This window comes from Eptesicus fuscus, chromosome 7, assembly GCF_027574615.1.
Source record: "Eptesicus fuscus isolate TK198812 chromosome 7, DD_ASM_mEF_20220401, whole genome shotgun sequence".
NCBI lineage: Eukaryota > Metazoa > Chordata > Mammalia > Chiroptera > Vespertilionidae > Eptesicus > Eptesicus fuscus.
Window position 1 is genome coordinate 86,229,973 of NC_072479.1, and position 21,777 is coordinate 86,251,749.

At 40.7% G+C, this 21,777-nt stretch overlaps 1 protein-coding gene and 2 pseudogenes across 1 annotated transcript; 1 reads left to right on the top strand and 2 right to left on the bottom strand.

Annotated features, from left to right (window-relative positions):
- The first annotated feature begins 288 nt into the window (after positions 1-288).
- NANOGNB (NANOG neighbor homeobox) lies at positions 289-5,954 on the top strand. Its single transcript, XM_054718530.1, has 4 exons — positions 289-628; positions 4,283-4,623; positions 4,779-4,858; positions 5,627-5,954. The coding sequence occupies exons 1-4, from the start codon at positions 580-582 to the stop codon at positions 5,640-5,642; spliced, it is 486 nt and encodes a 161-aa protein (XP_054574505.1). The 5' UTR covers positions 289-579; the 3' UTR covers positions 5,643-5,954.
- A 5,696-nt stretch (positions 5,955-11,650) lies between these two features.
- LOC114231278 (bolA-like protein 2) lies at positions 11,651-13,659 on the bottom strand (annotated as a pseudogene).
- Positions 13,660-20,123: 6,464 nt separating this feature from the next.
- LOC129149731 (ferritin, heavy subunit-like) lies at positions 20,124-20,621 on the bottom strand (annotated as a pseudogene).
- Positions 20,622-21,777: the final 1,156 nt, after the last annotated feature.

A 21,777-nucleotide genomic window follows, 5' to 3' on the forward strand; every position in this document is an offset into this window, starting at 1 on the left:
TACTTCCGGTTCCCTAACCTGGAAACTCTCTAAAAATCACCCTTTTGGGTTTTTATGGAGGCATGACTCACAGGCATAATTGATTAGATCATTGGCTATTGGTGATTGAACTCAATCTTCAGTCCCTCTCCCCTACTGGAGGCAAGTCAGAGGTTGAGACTGAAAGTTCCAACCCTCTAATCAGAAGGTTGGTTTCCCTAGCAACCAGTCCACATTCAGATTACCTAAAAACATTCCAGTCGCCTCATTAACATAACAAAAGATGCCTTAACATTCTTATTAGAAAATTCCATGGATTTTAGGAGCTCTGGGCCAGAAATGGAATACAAACCAAGTATCTATTTCTTATTATAAACCACAATATTACACATTGTTTTCTGTGGTACCAGAGCGAAAGGAGCGAAGGTGTCTGGCTCCCTGGGACAGAAGCAAGTGAAAGCCCCCTTTACGTGGTCTGCTAGGGTAAGAGGCAGAGCCGTGCCAGAGGGCCTTCTCAGAAGACTGGCTACTGACATACTATTTAATTTGACTCTTCAGCATTTTTAGGAGTGATAGAAAGAAACACATTTTGGAAATCGAATGGCCTTTCCCACCTCTCTGCTCTTTAAGCAATTTTGCCATCTACATGGTAAGTGGTCAATAAACATTTATTGAATTCATTAATTTATTTGTAAAAGTTGCATCATACTGCAAATCGTATTTTATATCAGTATAGATACATCTAATTTAAGATTTAGGCTTCTTTTCATCTTGATTAAAATGGATATTAATCAGTTTTCAAATGCCTTTTGGAAATACATTATTTCTGTGAACTTATTCTTTATACTGTTTGCCCACTCTACCACTGGGTGCTATTTCTTTGGCTTATTGACATCCAAGATATAGATGACATTTACCTTAATTCTTGTCACCATGATCTCTATAACTTCCACTACCAGGGGATAATCGGTCTGTCTCTAAATATCTTCAATCCAATTTATTCTCTACAGTTTATCTCATCACTTAAACCTTTCAAGTACCAGTACTTAAAGTTGGCCATTTAATAGTCTTAAGTGTCTATATATTAAAAAACGTCAAAGCTACCATTAGGACTGGTCACTATGACACACACTGACCACCAGGGGGCAGACGCTCAACACAGGAGCTGCCCCCTGGTGGTCAGTGTGCTCCCACAGCGGGAATGCCGCTCAGCTGACTGACCCTTCCCAGTGGCCCACCAGCCAGGGAGGCAGCCACTCACTCCCTCAGTAATTCTGCAAGTCTAATCTCCAGAGAACGGGACCAGTGCAGCATGATCCCGACAGCGTCACCCGCCTCCTGGAAGTTGGGCTCAGGCACCGCGGCTGCTTCCCCTCCCTAGACACGCCACAAGGAAGAAAGGATATAAAAGGGGCTCCATACAATAGACGCAAACATCAGCGGGATGGATCCAGATCCCAGGCCAGCAAGGGCATCCCACCTGGAGGGTCAATCACATCCTGCCCCACCCCACCCCACCCCTCTCAGGACCCCACCTGTGCACGAATTTGTGCACTGGGCCTCTAGTCCTACCTAATAATAGACAAATATGCAAATTGACCACACCTTCGCTACAGCCAAACCACACCCACCAACCAAATCAGGATGAATATGCAAATCACCCCAACAAAGATGGCGGCTAATTTGCATATCAAGACAGCATAGAAAGAAGCCAAGAGCTGCAGAAGGGAGCAAAGCTTCGGAGAAGCAAGCAAGCCAGGGGGAGGAAAAGGGAGGAGCAGAGGCGGGGCCGGGGGAGAAGGGAGGAGAGCAGGCGGGGCGGGGTAGAGTGCAGCAGGAAACCCTATTGGAGGATTTTTCCTGCAATGGGAATGCTAGTTTAGTATAAAACCCTTAACCTGAGTTGGAAAAGATTTCAGTCTTCTGACAGGTCTCCAGCTTGGAACAGCTCTAATAAATTCTCCAGTTTACTTTTCTTTCTTTTTTTTAAATCTTCACCCGAGGATATTTTTCCATTGAAGGTAAGAGAGTAAGTTGTGTTTTAATCTGGAGAAATAACTTTCTAGGCAGAGCAAATAGGAAGTGCAAAGGCATCAACTGGGACCATGCTTGACTTGTTCACTAAAATGCAAGACGACCAGAGGGGATGGAGTAAAGTGAGTCAAGGGAAGTGTTAGTAGAAATCAGAAAGATAACAAGGGACCCAATCCTATAGGATTTTGTAAGCCATTATATAGTTTTAGGCTTTTACTATGAAAGAAATGGAAAGCCACTGTCACATTGTGAGCCATGGAATAATATTATCTAATTTACATTTTTAAAAGATTACCCTGTCTGCTATGCTGGAAATAGATTATGGGGTAGGAAGAACAAAAGCAAAGCAGAGAATTATAAAAGCTATCTAGTTTAGAGATGAAGGTGGTAAGAAGTTGTAATATTCTCAGTATATATACATATTTTAAAATATATTTCTTTATTGATTTCAGAGAGGAAGGAAGTGGGAGAGAGAGATGGAAACGTCAATGATGAGAGAAAATCATTGATCGGCTGCCTCCTGCATGCCCCCTACTGGGGATTGAGCCTGCAGCCCAGGTATGTGCCCTTGACCGGAATCAAACATGGGATCCTTCAGTCCGCAGGCCTACGCTCTATCCACTGAGCCAAACTGACTAGGGCCTCAGTATATTTTGAAGAAAAAAAAACAAAAACCTACAAGATATCTGACAATTGAGTTTGGACTAGGAGACAGGCGAGGAGTCCAAGATGCTGCCAAGGTTTTTTGACTCAATCAACTGGATAAAGTAGTTGGCTTTTAGAAGAGAACCAAGAGTGGGTCAGGTTTCAGTGAAGGGGATCGTGATTGAGTTTGGGAATTTAAATTGCCTGATAGACATTCAAGCAGAAATAATGAATTGGGAATTAGTATACAAGGCTAGAGAGAAAAATCTGGAACCAATCACCATTTGAGTAGTATTAAAAACATGGAGATTGGATTACTGAGGCTAGGACTATATATATATAAAGAAATCTAGGGATGTAGTCCTTTGGTTGCTGCTATTGTTAATTCTCACGAGAGGATACTTTTGCCATTGATTTTTATTTTTATTTTTTAAAATATATTTTTATTGATTTTTTACAGAAAAAAGGGAGAGGGATAAAGAGTTAGAAACATCGATGAGAGAAAAACATTGATCAGCTGCCTCCTGCACACCCCCCATTGGGAATGTGCCTGCAACCAAGGCACATGCCCTTGACCAGAATCGAACCTGGGACCCTTCAGTCCCCAGGCCGATGCTTTATCCAGTGAGCCAAACCAGCTAGGGCTTTCCATTGATTTTTAGAGAGAGTGGAAGAGAGAGGGAGAGACAGAGAGAAACATCGATGTACGAGAGACACTTCGATTGATATCCTCCCACACTCTCTTCCAACCTACCAACCGACCTACCAGGGTGGGAATCACGCTTGCAACCAAGGCACATGCCCTTGACCAGGTATCAAATCCATGACCCTTCAGTCCACGTGCTAACACTCTATCCACTGGAGCCAGCAGATTATTGATTACACTAGAGGCCTGATACAATAATTTTGTGCAAGAGTAGGCCTTTCTTCCCCTGGCTGCCAGCATCGGCTTCCCTCTGGCCCCAGCATGGTCAAGAGGGACATCTGGAATGATGCCTGGTCTAATTAGCATATTACCCTTTTATTATTATAGGTGGGAATTTAGGACCACCAATTTAAAAAATTTTTTTAATTTGGATATTTGAATTTTAATGTTGAATCTCGTGATTTTTTAAAAATATTTTTTATTCATTTTTTTATTCATTTTAGAGAGGCAGGGAGAGGGAGAGAGAATAGAAATATCAATGATGAGAGAAAATCATTGATTGGATGCCTCTTGCACACCTCACACTGGGAATCCAGCCCACAACCCTGTCATGTGCCTTGACCGGGAATCGAACAGTGACCTCCTGGTTCATAGGTTGATGCTCAATCACTGAGCCACATGAAGTGGGCTTAATCTCATGATTTTTAAATGTTGGTCATACATTCAAAAAAAATTTTTGCCCTGGGTGTGTGGCTCAGTTGGTTGAGCATAGTCCTGTGCACCAAATGGTCATTGACTCAATTTCCAGTCAGGGCACAAGCCCAAGTTGCAAGTTCAGTCCCCCCTAGGAGGCAATCAAATGATGTTTCTCTCACATTGTAGTCTCTCTCTCTTAAAGAAAATCAATATTCTCACACTGAAGAATGTTGACTATGATCTGAAAGTCAAATTTAACTGTAGTTTGATTTCTCCCCACAGATCTTGCTATACAGAAACAACCAGTTATGCCTTGTGATAAAAATCCAGAGCAATCCAATTGGAATCATAGTAAAGATGAAAGAAAGAAAAATAAAACATGGAGAGAAGGAGAAGGAGAAAAGGAAGAAGAAATGGAAAAGGATGGAAAAGAGAAACTGGCAGAGGAACAGGAGGAAGAGAAAAAAGGAGAAAAAATGGAATGTGAGGAAGAATATCCGGAGAAAAGATTAGTCAGTAAGCCCCTCATGGACACTCTCTGGGCAACGTTTAAGTTAAACAAGTGCCCCACAAAAGGACTTAGTCTATCGCTTGCATTTGAATTTAACATGACAGTGAAACAGGTGGGACAACATATTTCTTTATTCACAGAGTCACTCATATAGTACTATTACTTATATAAGCCAATACCCTTATTTTTTGTTTAATCACCTCCTACATATCTCTCTCTCTCTCTCTCTCTCTCTCTCTCTCTCTCTCTCTCTCTCTCTCTTTGCAGGTAAATCAATGGTTTTTAAAAAAGAGAAAGAAATTCAAACAAGAAATGTATAAGCGAAAATATAAGAGAAAGCTCAAGAGGTAAGAACATTAAGTTGTAAGAAAGTAAAAAAGGAATACAGGGTTTGGCTAAAGTAGGTTTACAGTTGTTCGTATGAAAGATAATACAATAGTTACTAAATAATAATACAAGAATAAATTGTGTTTTTTGTACTCACAACTGTGAACCTGCGTTTACCATACTGTGCATATTGACTTTGGGGGATAGATTGTATTCACATAGTTACTGGCTATGCCATAAACATTTTCATGTTTCTAGCCAGTGGCAAAGAGCCATTTACTGCCCTGTTTTTCACTTTACTCAACACATAAAAATGCAGAGGCACACATGATCATTCCACTATTTACCACGTAGACATATTAGCAAATATACAACTGTAGCCATTATATATTTTTAAAGCATTTTATCTTTTAAATGTATTATTATTATCATTATTTTAATCCTCACCTGAGGATATTTTTTCATTGAGTTTTAGAAGGAGTGAAAGAGAAAGGGAAAGACAGAGAAAATTATCGATGTGAGAGAAACACATCAATTGGTTGCCTCCTGCACGCTCCCTGACCAGGGCCCGGGCCGGGGAGGAGCTTGCAACCAAGGTACGTGCCCTTGACCGGAATCGAACCCGGAGCCCTCCAGTCCACAGACCAACGCTCTATGCACTGAGCCAAACTGTCTAGGGCCATTATTTTTTGTTGTTGTTGATTGCAGTATATAACTAATAATTTTATCTTTTTCATTCTGTAAATACCAAATATATTTTGATGTTTCTCTTTTTTTTCTATTGGCAGAAAGAAACGTGATTGAAAGAAATAAGAAGAGAACATCTGTATTTTTAATAGCTCTGGGCGGTATAAAGAATTTTTATATATTATTATTTATGTATATTTATATACATATATTCATTTATGGACTCACTTGATTATCACTCTAAACCACAAATGAGGAAACTGAATTGCTGGGAAATAATGTGATTTCATCAAGTACCAGTACCTAAATCTCTAAGCTTGAATTTGTACTTTGTTCTCTCAGGCATTTTCATTCCAGGCTATGTCAATTTGTGTTTCATATGTAATGTTTATGTACTCCTACTTTTCTCTATTAAAATTCTAATGTGGCCCTGGACGATGTGGCTCAGTTGATTGGGCATCATCCCATACACCAAGAGTTTGCAGGTTTGATTCCTGGTTAGAACATCTGCTTGGGTTTTGAGCTCCATCCCCAGTAGGGGGCATGCAGGAGGCAGCTGATGGATGTTTCTCTCCCTCTCCCTTCCTTACTCTAAAGTCAATAAAAACATTCTTTAAAAAAAATTCTACCCCTGCCCTAACTGGTTTGGCTCAGTGGATAGAGCATTGGCCTGCGGACTGAAAGGTCCCAAGTTCAATTTCAGTCAAGGGCATGTACCTTGGTTGCGGGCACATCTCCAGGGGGGGTGTGCAGGAGGCAACCGATCGATGTTTCTCTCCCATCGATGTTTCTGACTCTATCCCTCTCCCTTCCTCTCGGTAAAAAAATCAATAAAATATATTTTTTTAAAATTCTACCCCTAACCGATTTGGCTCAGTGGATAGAATGTCGGCCTGCAGACTGAAGGGTCCCAGGTTCGATTCTGGTTAAGGGCATGTACCGTACTTTCCGGCATATAAGACAACTGGGCATATAAGATTTTCCTGGGTTAAAAAGTCGTTTTATACGCAGGAAAATACGGTATATTGGACTATATTGATGGGATTAGATATAATGGATTAGATATATTGGACTACCATATTTTCCAGCGTATAAGATGACTTTTTAACCCAGGAAAATCTTATATGCCCAGTCGTCTTATACGCCGAAAAATACGGTACCTTGGTTGTGGACACATCCCCAGGAGGGGGTGTGCAGGAGGCAGCTGATTAATGTTTCTAATTCTCTATCCTTCTCCCTTCTTCTCTTTAAAAAAATTAATAAAATATATTTTTAAAAAATTCTAATGTGGAAATATCTCAAATTTCTTGTACTTTCTCCACCTCTATAGTTTCTTTACCTCTTTGACATTTTTTAAAGTGTTTTAGAAAGATCCTCCTCCAAACCAGAGAGGGTCAGACCTGCAATACCACCATTTGTCCACCATCCAGAACTGAAATATCATTGCTGTTATGAACACATTAACAACTGTTGGACATAGAAACCGGGACTCAAAAGAACTGTTGGCCCAGAAAGAAACTCACTACAGACTGATTCATTTGCCTCTCAGCATAACTATTATTGCTTGTCTCATTTTCAGTTCCTATAAGTGTATTCCTAGTATCACATGAGCTCACTTATCTAGGGGAAAAGATGAACAACATAGACTGAAGAACAAGAACAGCATTCATCAGACTGTCAGACCTCAGAGGGAAGGTAGGGGCGGGTGGGGACAAGGGAGATAGATCAACCAAAGGACTTGTGTGCTTGCATATGAGCCTAACCAGTGATCACGGACAACAGGGGGAGGGAGGCTTGTGTGTGGGGGGGATTGGGAAGGGAACGGGGGGAGGGGGTTGAGGACAAATATGTGATACCTTAATCAATAAAGTAATTAAAAAAAAAAAAAAAAAGAAAGAAATATCCTCCTGTTCTTCAGTGGGGAGAGTTTTCCAAATTTAACATTTTGATATATGTTAAGTACATGGACTGTGCTGTTGAACATTTTGTATGACATGATCCTCATATATAAATGGAGTTCTGGAGGATAAACAAGAACATATTAGCAATTGTTTAATTCTGCAGAGAACTGAATGAAGGGAGTGCAAAGAAGTTTGTAAACTGTCAGGAGCCAAGAGTCGGTCAAAGGATTAACTCTGACCTTCAGTAAGTTACTGAAACTAGGCCCACTTCCTCTTGCCTGAGGACAAAGCATTCCTTCTGTAGCCGCCCTTCAACCGCCACACCCTTTATCTATAGTCCGCACCCTTTACGACTTTAGCCGATTATCTAGGTCAGCCCCCACCCCTCCTAGGCATCCACCCTTCTAGAAATCACATATAAGGAACGATGTAAAAAATAAAATTTCGAGGCTTGATCAGAAACCCCTTTGTCTTGCCTCCATTCTTTGCGTCCCTTGTCTGTCTCTCATTCTCTTAGGTGCGCCGCCTCGGTACCCCCGTTAGAAGACCCCGCAGGTCGGGGAAAGTAAACATTCTGTTTTTACAGTACTGTGAATTTTAAACTTTATAAATAAGTGCATTGATTTTATTTAAGAAAAAAATCAAGAAGTTACTAACTTCTATGGAAATGTTCAGAGAGTGAAAGGGAAGTCTACAATAGATTCAAATGGGTTAGTACATCCTGCAATCTGTCCATATATCTCTAACTGGCCCTTTCTGCCTTTTGTCTACAAAACTGACTGTGCTCCTGAAGGGTGATTTTGTCTGTGTCTGTAACTTAATGAGAAGACCCCCACCTTCTTCCCTCTTTCAATGGTACATGTTTCATCCCAGGTATAGGGCGTTTCAACAGGTCCAGTTTACAGCAGGACAATGGACAATGAGTTTCCAGTGGAGATTGAATAGTTCCTTCTCCCCCAAAGGTGCAAACTAACCCATCCATTTTTATGGGATGTAGCATTGAAAATCCCAGTAGATAATGCCTTTCCCAGGATTGATGGGGCTGTGTTCTCAGCAGCACAGCATGTTGATCCATGGCGGCATTTGCATCAATGGCTGCTTCCCTCAACTTGCATGCTTTTATGGAAGGTGCCTTGGTAGGGGTCCCCAATCTGGCACATGGACAGCAGGCCATACTTGTTGGTCATTCAAATGTGTAAAGCCGGGGACAGTGCTTTATCCTCCTGGCCAAAGTGGTTTTACCTGTTAGTAATTTGATCTGCTGCCTAATATTCCATTTTCCCCCTTCTCTACCACCCCTGCTGCTTGTGGGTTATAGATAAGGTGATCAGACGTCCCGCTTTTGGCGGGACAGTCCCGATTTTTAACAATTTGTCCCGCATTCCGCAGCGTTTTTAAAAAGTCCCGATTTTTGGAAAGAATGCACGACAAGCTAGGGAACGGCGGGAGAATGGGAAGGGAATATATGGTTTTCGGCGGCCATGTGACTATTTAGCCAGGATATGAGTTTTATATTATTTTTGTTAATTTTATAGTGTTAAACTTTAATAATAACAAATAATTGTTGAGAACTGATTATCGAGAACTGCTTATCAAAGTTCGCATTGTTGATCAGTTGTTAGAATTCGACCACCATTGTTTGGACTTAATGAACAATGGCATTTTTGGGGATTGGCAACGACGAAAACATTTTGTAACTGTCTCTCAGACGATACACATCGTACTGCGTGCTAGTAAGCTAGTTAAACAAGTGATATCATTACAAGTCAGCTATTCAGATAATTTAGGTAAGTAATTTATTTATTTATTTCATAAATACATAAATTTTCTTGAATTTAGCAGACAGTACTCGTATTATTTATATTTTATAGTGGTGGCAAAAAGTCTAGCGCCGGCCTTGAAAGTGACACTTACGACTTACGTTAGGGCAAATTCATGACCTTTTAAACAACGACAGCAATCTACTAAAAAAAATTCACTCAAATGAGAAATATGCCAAAGAATAAAATAATACTATACATAATTTTTTATTTATTATATTTGTAAATTGTACTTATGTTGAAATTTAAAAAATATATTACAATACTATTTTTGCGTTCTATGAAAATTTTTGTTGCTCCATATAGATCAAATTTTTAATCAAGAACACCCCTCCGCCCCCCGGTCAATGGTGTCCCGCTTTACCAATGTTAAAATCTGGTCACCTTAGTTATAGGGGAGATAGAACCTCCGTTCAGTGTCATGTTCTTTTGCTCAGTTTTGCATTTCGTGACTTTTGAAATGTGACCACTGATCACTGCTTCTTCAACAAGGGAATATGCACCTGGAACTGAGGTTATCTAATCCCCTGATGATGGCAGCCTGGTTTGCATGGTGACGGGGAAAGCTTGGGTTAGGCCAGATGAAGTGTTAAGACAAACCAGGGCATATTTAGAGCCCTTGCTCAGAGATTGGGGGCCAATAAAATCAATTTGTCAATCCCTCACCAGTTTGCAACCTCATGGATGAGCCCAGACTCTTCTGACAGCTGCCTTGGGCATTGTTTAGAAAACTCAGGACATGCTGATACTGCATTAGCCAAGTCACTGTATTTCACTGTATATCTGGCATCCTTGGCAATATGCCCTCCCACCCAGGCAGTGCAGCAGCCTCTTCCTCTGCACCCAACCTGAAGGGTCAGTCATTAGGACATCAGCTTCCTGAACTAGGGCATCAGCTTCCTGATTGGCAGAGGGTGCCAGTGCCTTATGAGCCAGGATGTGAAAAACAGTGAGGAATAATACCTCAGGCTCTTGCAGGTGAACCCAAATGTCCCTCCACACATCCTGACCACACAAGGGCTTGCTCATGATCATCCACCCCTGGGCTTTTCACTGTCTAAGCGTTAGAGTGAATCCCTTTAGAACAGCCCAAACTGTGAGTGCAAACTTGAATGCCCAGGGCCCATGAGTGATCGCCAACCAAACAGCCCTGGGTTTAGCCCACTGGCTGCTGTGGTTGATTACTGCTTCCATCCGGATGGTGTCAGTATTTGGCTGAAGAGTGACTACAGTCCTGGTGGATGGATTGCCCCAACTACACCCATCTACACACCAGGCATCAGTGGGGTTTTTCCTCCTCCTCTCTCTCCAGGCTGCAGGGGCTGCCACAGGAACAGAGGTGAGGACACCTGGAGAGTCTACATGTCTATGGGGCCTAAGAGCACTCACATTGCGGGCTGGCAGACAGGATGCTTCTCTGCTGCAAACAGGCATGCCATTTAGTCAAAGTTCCAGCCGTGGCAGAGATGGGCCCGATAAAACATATTCCAAACCCACAGCGTGATAAGAAGGGAAGTCCTTATCATGATATGCTGCTCCTTCGTGAGAGGCTCTCCCTGGAGGAGCCCTGTGTACACTGCTAGGAGCTGTGGCTCTGTCAGATAGAATGGGTTTCTGTCCCCTTCCCAGAGCTGGGACCCAAACACTAGGGACCCTCTCTCCTTCTGTTGTCTCTCTGACATCAATGTTTCTCTCTCCCTCCCTCCCTTACATTCTCTCTAAAAATCAACGGAAAAAATATCCTCGGGTGAAGATTAGCAAACAAAGAGAAAAAAAACAAATATGGGAAAATATAATCATCTCAGGATAGAGAAAGGTTTGTCAAACGAGACACAAAAAAAACATTATTAAAATGATTGGTAAATTAAACTACATTATTATCTTCCGTTCAGGAAAAGATTAAAGAAACTAATACACAACAACAAAATGTCAAACCATGTAACAGGAAAAATGGGCAAAAGACCTAAGCAGACATTTCACAAAAGAAATGCAAATACCCAAATTTATTGGCCATCAAAGAAATACCAATTAGAAACACAATGAAATATCATCATATACACACTCATTAGAATAACTCAAATTAAAAAGATTGATAGTGCCAAGTATAGACAAGGATACAGTAACTACCTCATATCAATTGTTAACAAGACTATAAATGGGCAAAATCATTCAAAAAAGGAAAAAAGCTAAAAATACACATACCCTCTAAACCTGCCATTCCACTACTCAGTATTTGTCTTTAGAAATACGTATTTACACCAGGAAAAATGTACAAGAATGTCACAGCATTGTTAGTAATAGCCCTAAGCTAAAAACAATCCAAAATCCATCAACAGTAGAATGCATAAGTAGACCATAGCACATTCATAAGATAAAATAGTATGCAGCAATACAAGCAAACAAGCTAGAGCTTCCACACAACAAAGATAAATCTGAGGTACAATGGTGAAAAGAGAAGTCAGACACATCAAAATGCGTATCATGCAATACATTAATATGTTTTTTAAAAGTAAAATTGAACTATAGGCATGCTTAATTCAGTGGTGAAGTTGAAAAGCAAGGAGTTAAAAAAACCATAATAGAATAACCTATTGTTTTTTTTTTTGTTGTTTTTTGGTTGTTTTTTTTTTGGTTTTTTTTTTATCCCGCCCTGTGCCCCTCGCCCCCGCGCCCCCTCCTTCCCCAGAGAGCTCGTCCCTTCCCAGGGGCCTGGGGACACCTTCTGGGGCAGCAAGTGTGCAGGCCTTTGGGCCATTTCGCCCTGTTGGGGACTCTTGAGAGGGGTGACTGGGGCAAAGCTGTTGTGATAGAGAATCTGGATAAAATTAAGTAAGAACAGATTCTTCTGGGGTGGGTGAGGCGAACCAATGGCAAAGCAACAAGAATGGAGGGGCAAGGGCTGCGAAAGCCAAACGGGTAGAGGCAGTGCGGGGACGGGAGGGCAACGTCGGGAATTTTCCCATTCACCGTCACTGTCTGGCCACCTGCTGGCTGGGCGCGGAGGCGCTGGGGGCCGGGCCGGGTGGACCTGGGACCAGTTCTCCCGCTCAGGCGCGTCGCGCTCCGGCTCCGGGCGGTGCGCGTCGCCGGCCTCCCCGTCGGGCGTCGGCGGACAGTGACCTAACCTATTGTTTATTATTATGTGGAATGGAGGGGATTGAAATGTAAAAACCACATAAGGATCGCCAAAACCAGTTTGGCTCAGTGGCTAGAGCATTGGCCTGCGGACTGAAAGGTCCCAGGTTTGAATCCGGTCAAGGGCATGTACCTTGGTTGCAGGCACATCCCCAGTAGGGAGTGTGCAAGAGGCAGCTGATTGATGTTTCTAACTCTCTATCCCTCTCTCTTCCTCTCTGTAAAAAATCAATAAAATATATTAAAAAAACACACACACATAAGGATTTCTGGTATTTATTTGATAACTGGGATTTTGTTCTTCATATTACCTTGCACCTTTTTCACCCATCCTCCCACCCCTCTAGCAGCCATGTTTGTTCTTTATTTTTATTTTTATTTTTTTGGCCCTGATTTTTAATTTTATGGCTATGCAGGTTCTGGTCTCTTATTTCTGCCGCTCTACGGGCCCATTGCTCTGGGTGTCAGGGTTTTCTGCTCAAAGGCATGAATAGGGGGGAGCTCTTCTGCCAGGCACAGATTCACCAGCCGGTGTCGCTGAAGCAGCGGTTTCTCCTCGAACTAGCGACACCACCGCCATGGATTGGGAGTCCTCCACTTCCGCGTGCTCTGCCTCCGGGTCCTGCTACAGCAAACATGTCCAACTCATGGCCCGCGGGCCGCATGCGGCCCACAATGAATATTTTTGCCCAGCCATTATAACAGTATGTAAGAAACGTTTTAATAAAAATTTCTAACTTAACTTTTACAATATCCTGTTATACATAATTATTAATAACAAACTACAATGTTCGCTAATGACTGAGGACTATAACTGTGTTGCATTCATTTCCCTTATGTGCCTTACACGCAGGCGCACCATTTCTCTCCACTAACACTAGCAGCGAATATTGTAGCAGCCGATTGCCACGTCATTAGTCTTGGACTGACTTGTTTGGTGTGCGCAACAGGAAATATTTCGCTTTCGGAGAACAAGAGAAATAGGTTTATTTGCATTACGCTTATTAATTTGTGCAGTTATTCAGTGTCTGGTAAGTTAATGTTCAAGAAAAAATATTAATTTTTATGAAAATGTTCTATTACTTTATGTTAACGATGACTCATTTATTTCAGCCCTTTGTATTCAGCATGTCTCTATCGAAATAAACCTACGCGTCTAAGAAAATTGAAGCTTTTGTTTTTCTGCGGCCCACATAAACTTCAACCTTGTTTATTGGGCCCGTCTTAGCCTTTGAGTTTGACATGCTTCTCCCTGAGGTACTGGGAGCTGAGGTCCATGGCTGCAGCCCAGCGGGGCAGAATGCCAGATCCACGCAGGCCCAGTTTGTCCTTTATGAGTGCTTCTGTTTTATTTTGCTTGTGTGTGTTGTTTACTTTTTTGCTTCCACCGATAAGTGATATTATGCAATATTTGTCTTTCTTTGTCTTACTTACCTCACTTAACATACTGCCTTAGAGGTCCATCCATGTTGTCACAAATGTTAAGATTTAGGCCTTTTTTTTGTTCAATGGCTGAGTGTGGGAGCGTGTGCGTGTGCACGCGCGCGTCACATTTTCTTTATTCATTCATTCACCACTGGACATTTAGATTGTTTCCTTATCTTCGTTATTGTAAATAATGCAGTTAACATAGAGGTGCATATATCTTTTTTGAGTTTGTGTTTTCAATTTCTTCAGTTAAATCCCTAGAAGTGGAATTGCTGAATGTTATGGTAGTTCTAGTTTTAATTTTTTGAGAAACCTCCATACTGTTTTCCATAGTGGCTGCACTAATTTATATTTCTGCCAATAGTGTACAAAAGCTCCTTTTCCCCTACATCTTCGCCCTTGTTATCTCTTATCTTTTTCATAATAACCACTTTAACACTTTAACACCTGTGTGAGGTGATTGTGATTTTGATTTGCATTTCCCTGGTAATGAATGATGTTGATCATCTTTTCATGTACCTGTTGGCCATCTGTGTGTCTTTCAGATTGTTTTTGGGCTATTGAGTTGTATGAATTTTTTATTTATTTTGTATATTAAGCCCTTATTAGATATATGATTTGCAAATATGTTCTTCCATTCAGTAGGTTGCTTTTTCATTTTGTTAGTGGTTTCCTTTGCTGTGCAGAAGTTTTTAGTGTGCTGTATTTCCACTTGTTTATTTTTTGTTTTTGTTGCCTTTCCCTGTGGTGTAAAAATAGTTATCACCAACACCAATATCAAGGAGCTTACTGTCCATGTTTTCTTCCAAGAGATTTATCATTTCAGATCTTATATTCAAGTGTTTAATCCATTTTGAGTTAATTTTCATATATGGTATAAGATAGTGGTTCAGTTTCATTCTTTCACATGTGACTGTCCAATTTTTTGCAACACCATTCATTGAAGCATCAAATATATATTCTTGGCTCCTTTGTCACAAATGAATTGGCTTACATGTATGGGCTTATTTCTGGGTTATCTATTCTGTTCCATTGATCTGTGTCCATTGTTATGCAAATACCATGCTGTTTTGACTACTATACTCTTGAGTTTACATCAACTTAATAGTTTCTTTTTCTGGCATTATTATATGTTTTCTATGTATATGATATTATACGTATCCTTGTAGATTCCTCAAATCCAATGTGAAAAATCCTATATAATAAAAGCCTAATATGCTAAGTGTCCGGATGTCAGGGACAGCCTGACAGGTTGAACTGGGCTGAGGTAGGGAGGTGGGATTTGAGAAAAGAAAGAAAGACAGGACAGCGGGATCGGGAGGTCTACGAGTCAATTGAGAGACTGTAGCGTCATTTATTAACTGTGTAATGCCTTTTATATACAAAACACTGAATAGGAGGTCTGTGAAGAGGAATGTACTCTTTGTTCCTCTTAATCTCTAAGGGAGAGATAGAGTAGAAGGACAAATTCTCGGTACAGTAAATCTCAGTAAGTAATTACAGACTTCTTGGCAAGCCATAAAAGGTTGCTCTCATTCTACTGATAGTCACCATCCAAACAAGTCTGGGAAAACTGTGTGGGTAAGGGGCCAACCTTGCTAGCCCCTTCAGGTGCAAGGACCGTGTCAGCTTACACCTTGTCTCCAACAGATCCCCCTTTTTTGTTTTTTAGGCTACTAATAATAAAAATAAAATTTAAATATTAATAAAGCTCTAATATTAAAACAATTGTAAACAATACCAATGCAAAATTAAATTACATACATGTTATCATTTTCAAATCTTGAATGTTAAGAGCAAAACTATGGCTATTAAATTATAATAAAACAATAAGAGAGAAATCAAAACTATGGACATATTAACATTTTTAGCTACTAAATGAAAGAAAGTCTCTTGTGCTGCTGGTGTATATTTACTTAGAGTCCTTGGACTTGGCTGTGCAAGACTTTGCAGAAGACTGATAGATAACAGATGCTAGCATGAGCAGGAACATGGTTGAAGAAATAGCTTCAACTTCTTGCTTTTCTATAATCTGCTGCATTTGAGTCATTAACTTCTTTAGATGACTCTATGTTGGCACCTCAGTCCCTTGCGTAGCTTTTAGTTTTCTTCTTCCTCCGCTTTGCTGTTATCAGGGCAGTACTTAGTCCTTTTTGAGTGAAGGGACACAGGAGCCTGTCTGAGTCCATTGTGGTGATCCACATAATGCTCTGGCACCTGAATTGGCTGTATTGCTCCTTCTGGAAAGATATAAAACACAACCTCTTCCCCACATTATTACTGAATCTGATAAAACTCTTTTCTGGTTTATGCTTCCTTCCACCTAGCTGACTCAGTGGAGGCTATTGTACAGGAGGCCTGATGCCTTTCACCTGCTGTATGATCCTCTGTATCACAATTAAAAAATTTTTAAAGTCTAAAAAGCATGACTGAGCTTCTCTTGAGATGACACATAACAACTGTCTCCCCCTTTTTGTTTTTAGTAAATGATTTTAAGAGTATGATTGGTTCTTTCTACAATTGAGTGATATTTATTTTGCCAGATTTGATTAGGTTTAAGTCCTTGGGGATTTACCCCTAAAGTTGGTACAGGAAGGTGGATAATATACTGAGAATATTGCTTCTAATAAAATATGGAAATTGTTATTGTTAAATAACATTTTAAAGGCTGAAAATTAAATGAAAAGTTCTTCTAAATTAGTGTGCTCTATAGTAGCTGTTTTAATAATTCTTGTTATACTTACCACATAAGTACTATTACTATAGGTTGATGGGCTCTGTAGTAACATCTGTTAAGGTATAAATAAGAGCTTGTATTTCTACTGAAATATAAGGGGTTTGAAGGACCTTTTTCTCCCCTGCTGTAGTATATCTAGCCTTTCTAGAACTGGATTTATCTGTAAAAATGGTTAATGCTTGAGGTATAATATTTCTTTTAATGTGGTAGTTAATACTATTTCCTGTGTTAGAAATAAAGTAAGTCCTTAAGCCAGGGGTCCCGGTAGAACACAAAACATTAAATATTTTGACTTTTATGTAGAAGGGTGTATATACATGATCTGGAAGTACACACACCGACCTTTCTTGCTCTGGTCCTGGGCAACCTGTAGTAATATACAGGTGCTGACTGCTTGCATGGTAAGGCATCTTACTATATTTATTTCTGGACTATTTTACCTTTGTTCTTGTGGGCCACTGCCCACTCTGTGGCTAGAACAGTTCTATCAGGTCCTCTCTGGGATCCGTTGTTGTAGGAATCTACATGGGCTTTTCTGGAAATATATAAACATATTCTCGACCAAAGGTTAATAAAGAAATCTTTTCTGTAAATTAGAGTTGGGATCCTTTTGATTTTTGTCTAAATGATTTTCTTTTGGCTTATTTTCCTTTGGGTTATTTTAAGATTTTATGGGTGTCTTGTTATCAATATTATAAATGAAAAATTAATTTTTGAGTAAAAATTTTAAAGTAATTAAGGCTTGATGTAATTTACTTATAGGATATTTCTTTTAAAATATTAATCTATTAATCTCTTTTTTGTATTATTATGAGGTTTTTGTAAAATTTTTTAATGTACTCTTGATAATCTTTTATTTTTAATTTTTGTATAGAAATATGATTGCTTTGGATTCATTGTATGTTAAGTAATTTTACTATGAGATGAACTATTAACAAAGTTTTGTTAATACTTTAGGAATAGTTTTTTGCCTAGTATAATTAAGTTTTTATGAATACTTACTTATTTTAATTAGCTAATTTAAATTAACCTGACATAAAGCTTAATTTATTTATTAACTTTACTTGTCCTAGATTATGAACAATAAATGACATTAAGTTTTTGCTATTAATCTTTAATTTTATATAAAACTTATTAGAGAGAAAAAAACATAAATTATTTACCTTAGTTTAAAAGGCTAAACATATAGACTTTTAATTATAATTCCTACTAGAGGCCCAGTGCATGATTGAATCATGCACGTGTAGGGTCCCCTACACGCTTTCGCTTTCGATCACGGGGGAACTGGGTGCTTGTCCGCTGGTGCACCAGGCCTTTCAGAAGCCTCCAGCTCGGCAGAGGCTTCCGAAAGGCCTGGTGCCAGAGCAGACAGGCACCCAGCTCCCCCGCTTTTGATGGTCCACGGCGGGACATGAGCTCGCTGCCCCAGAGGCCTCTTCTGTGCCGCAGCACAGCCATGGTGCAGACACTGAGCTCGAGCCGCCGCGACGCAAGCTCAGCGTCCTGCTGGCCAAATCAGCCACCCCGAGTTCCCCCCCCCCCGCACCTCCTGGCCAATCGTGGGCATAGTGAAGGTATGGTCAATTTGCATATCTGTCTATTATTAGGTAGGATAACATTTGAAGGAAACCTCTTTATTTCCTTCTAGAAATAATTTTCAGGCTATAGAGAGTTTTATTTAAGAATCTTTGTCTTTCTTTTTACAATAGGTAACCTGTAGGGCTGTAGTTTGAAGGTTGAGCCTATAGGCGACTAGCTAGCTATATTATAAGTACTTTTATAGTAAGACTGACTACTAATTTACTTTTAAATTTAGTATTTTATCAACAATCTTAGTTTACCCTGTAAATATTAATGGAAAGGATTATTTGTATCCCTGAGAAAGCCCTGAGCATTCCTGGTGTTAAGCTGGATTTGGATATAGGGCAGCTGCTGTTAGCCACGTCTCTGTTTCTGGATCCCGATCTGAGCTGGGCCAAGTCTCTGTCTGTTACCTCGGTCCCGATCTGAGCCGGGCATGGGAAGCGCGAAGCAGCCATGGGGCAGGAGACCTCCCTCAGAAGGGGCGAGGGTTTAAGCCCCTGTAATGTTGGGGGGGGTGAGGATCTGTGCCCCACCTCTGTTGACTCCCAAGTTCTCTCCTGATGGCCCCTTTGCGACTGTGCCTGTCTTAGGTTGTTCCTTCCCTGAGAAATCTTACCCATCTCTGGCTAACCAGCCATCCTCTGGGGCCAAGCAGGGTGATGTAAGGTTCAGTTCTGTCTCCTTGGTAGCTTATGCCACTGTGGCCTCCATGCCCAGTACCTGCCTTGGGATCCCCTTGCCTGCTGGCGGGGCCCCAGCATTGATCACATATCTTGGGGAACCCAGGTTTCTTCTCCAGGGAGGGCCCAGGTCACACCAATGGGCGAGAGACAGATCTATGGTACCAGCCACCATGAGGCTTCAATCTCAGTATGAATAGAAAGTTCAGGCAACAGTGGGAGGGTCCCTCTTGGCAAAAAGGGTAAGAGAAGCCAATATAGAATGCTCAAGTGCTCTCCCAGGGGGCCTTCCACACAGTGGAAGGGATTAAATCCTTTTATGTCCTTTTAAATTGTTGCTAAATATTCAAAGAATTAGTTTGTAAGTTTGTTTGGGATAAATGTACAATATGCTGTTGTAAAATATTAAAAATGATAATGACATTGTAGAATAATGTTATGTAAGGATATTCTTTGCTCTAGGCTATGGTAATTCAATTTCAAACTGGCTGTTCTGATCTTTGTTAGAATTGTTTATAAAAATATTGGCTTTTTATTGAGCTGAAAACCTTGATTATAATTTAATAAACTTATTTATTTAAGTAATTAAAGTATGTATCTTTATTTAAAATAAAGTAAATTTACGTCTGCTTTTACAAACTGTAAATGTTGCCCCGCCTCTAGCTTAATGAAGGTGGCTATATGAAGTTAGGTAGTAAATGATGGTTTCTAATCTGTTCCTAGATTTTATTTGGATTTAATTATTTAAACATTAGTTTCTTATGTAACTTAATTTATATGAGATCTTGGTTATATTTTAAAGGGCTAATTTATAAATTAACTTAAGTAGGTATCTTTAATTAAAAAGTAAAGAAACTTATTTAGTAAAACTTATAGGTCTGATACTTTATTGGTCTGATTTAAAAGTATGGCTTTTGTCTTTTTAGAAATTTTACTGCTGTTGAACAATTTGGCTATATTTAAGAAATATATTGTTTTTGCCCTTCTTATAGGTGAAAACCTTTATAACATTTAATATATATGTATAAGTAAAATATATTAATTTTTATTTGATAAAGCTTTCCATGTGATTTCAAGTATCAATCGGTTTAATTAAAAAAATATTTCTTATAAGAGAGAATAGACTTTTGAACATTTCGGGGCCCACTGAGAAACACCAGTTAGGGCTCCAGCATATTCTTAGTGTGTGTGTCAAACTGTATGTACAAAGTTATCAATTTCTCTACTGTGGAAAAAGAAAAGATTCTTAAGTGGCTGATTTTTGGGACTTACCACAATGGCAAGACTTGCTTTGTGGCCTTCAGATGTTAGGTCTATTTACCTAACACTTCAGCAGGCTTTTTTAATGGGTCTTCCTCCTCCTGGGCCTGATTTTCTAATTCCTTGTATACAAGCTGGCATTGCAGTTATTTGTGTTGTTCCTCTGTTTATCCAGGTACGTTTCCATGAAACATAAGACAATAGATGCATTGTTGACAGAAGCTGTGGTCTTCAGGTCTAGCAGGAGCTTGGTTAACTGGTTCTCCAATTCCAGAGCAGACTCTAGAGCTTGAATGCCGGTTCCCCAGTTATCTATCTCAGGCCTCTCAATCACCGGAAGGCATGTCTTCTTAGATGTCTTAGAAATCGCTTTCCGTGTTCCCTCTTCACCTCAGCTTGGTTTTCAAAGAATGTGGCAAAAGGAGGTTCTCCTGGACCTTCAATGTAGTAACAGCCCACAGATAAATAAGCATCAGTGATGTGCAGTTCATAGATGTCACATGATCAATAGCAACCCTACACGCTTCAGAGAGGGGGTGCTTGGCTGCCATCTCAGCGTTACAGAACATCAGGTATAACAGTGCTACCACTTTTTTTTTCTTTTTTTATCCATTCATCTTCTGATGGGCACTAGGGCTGTTTCCAGGTTTTAGCTACCTATACTAATAAAAGGGTAATATGCTAATTAGACTGGGAGACCTTCCAGGAAACCTTCCAGACATTCTTCTGGACAAAGCCATGGTGGCAGGGCTGAGGTAGAGGCGGTTAGAGGCCAAGAGGGGAGGGCAGTTGTGGGTGATCAGGCTTGTAGGGGGCAGGGCCATTGGGGGTAAGCAGACCAGCAGGGGGTCCAATTGGGGGTGAGCAGGCCATCAGTGGGGGTCAGTTGGAGGTGATCAGGACAGCGAGGGGGTGCAGTTTGGAGTGAGCAGGCCAGCAGGGGGGCAGTTGGGGGCAAGCAGGCCAGTGGGGAGGAAAAGTGGGGGCGAGCAGGCCAGCAGGGGAGGCAGTTGGGGGCGAGCACACTGGCACGGGGGAAGTTGGGGGTGATCAGGCTGGCAGGGGGGGATTTGGGGTCAAGCAAGCCAGTGGCGGGGGGCAGTTGGGATCGAGCAGGCTTGCAGGCAGAGTGGTTAGGGGCAATCAGGCAGGCAGGCAGGCAGGTGAGAAGTTAGGAGCCAGCAGTCCCAGATTGCGAGAGGGATGTCCGACTGCTGATTTAGGCCCAATCCCTGTAAACCAGCAGTAGGATATCCTTCAAGGGGTCCCAGATTGGAGAGGGTGCAGGCCAGGCTGAGGAACCTCCCCGCCACCCTCCATGCACAAATTTCATGCACTGGGCCACTAGTTATAAATAACACTGCTATGAACATAGGGTGCATATATTCTTTCAGATTGGTGTTTCAGATTTTCTTAGGACATATTCATAGAAGTGGGATCATTGTGTCAAATGGCAGTTCCAAGTTTAATTTTTTTGAGAAAACTCTACACTGTAGTGGTTGCACCAGTCTGTATTCCCACCAGCAATGTGCGAGGGTTCCTTTTTCTCCACATCTTCACCAGCACTTATTTATTGATTTATTGGTGGTAGCCATACTGGTAGGTGTAAGGTGGTACCTCACTGTTGTTTTAATTTGCATCTCTTTGATAATTAGTGATGTTGAGCTTTTTAAAAAATATATACTTTTATTGATTTTTAGAGAGGAG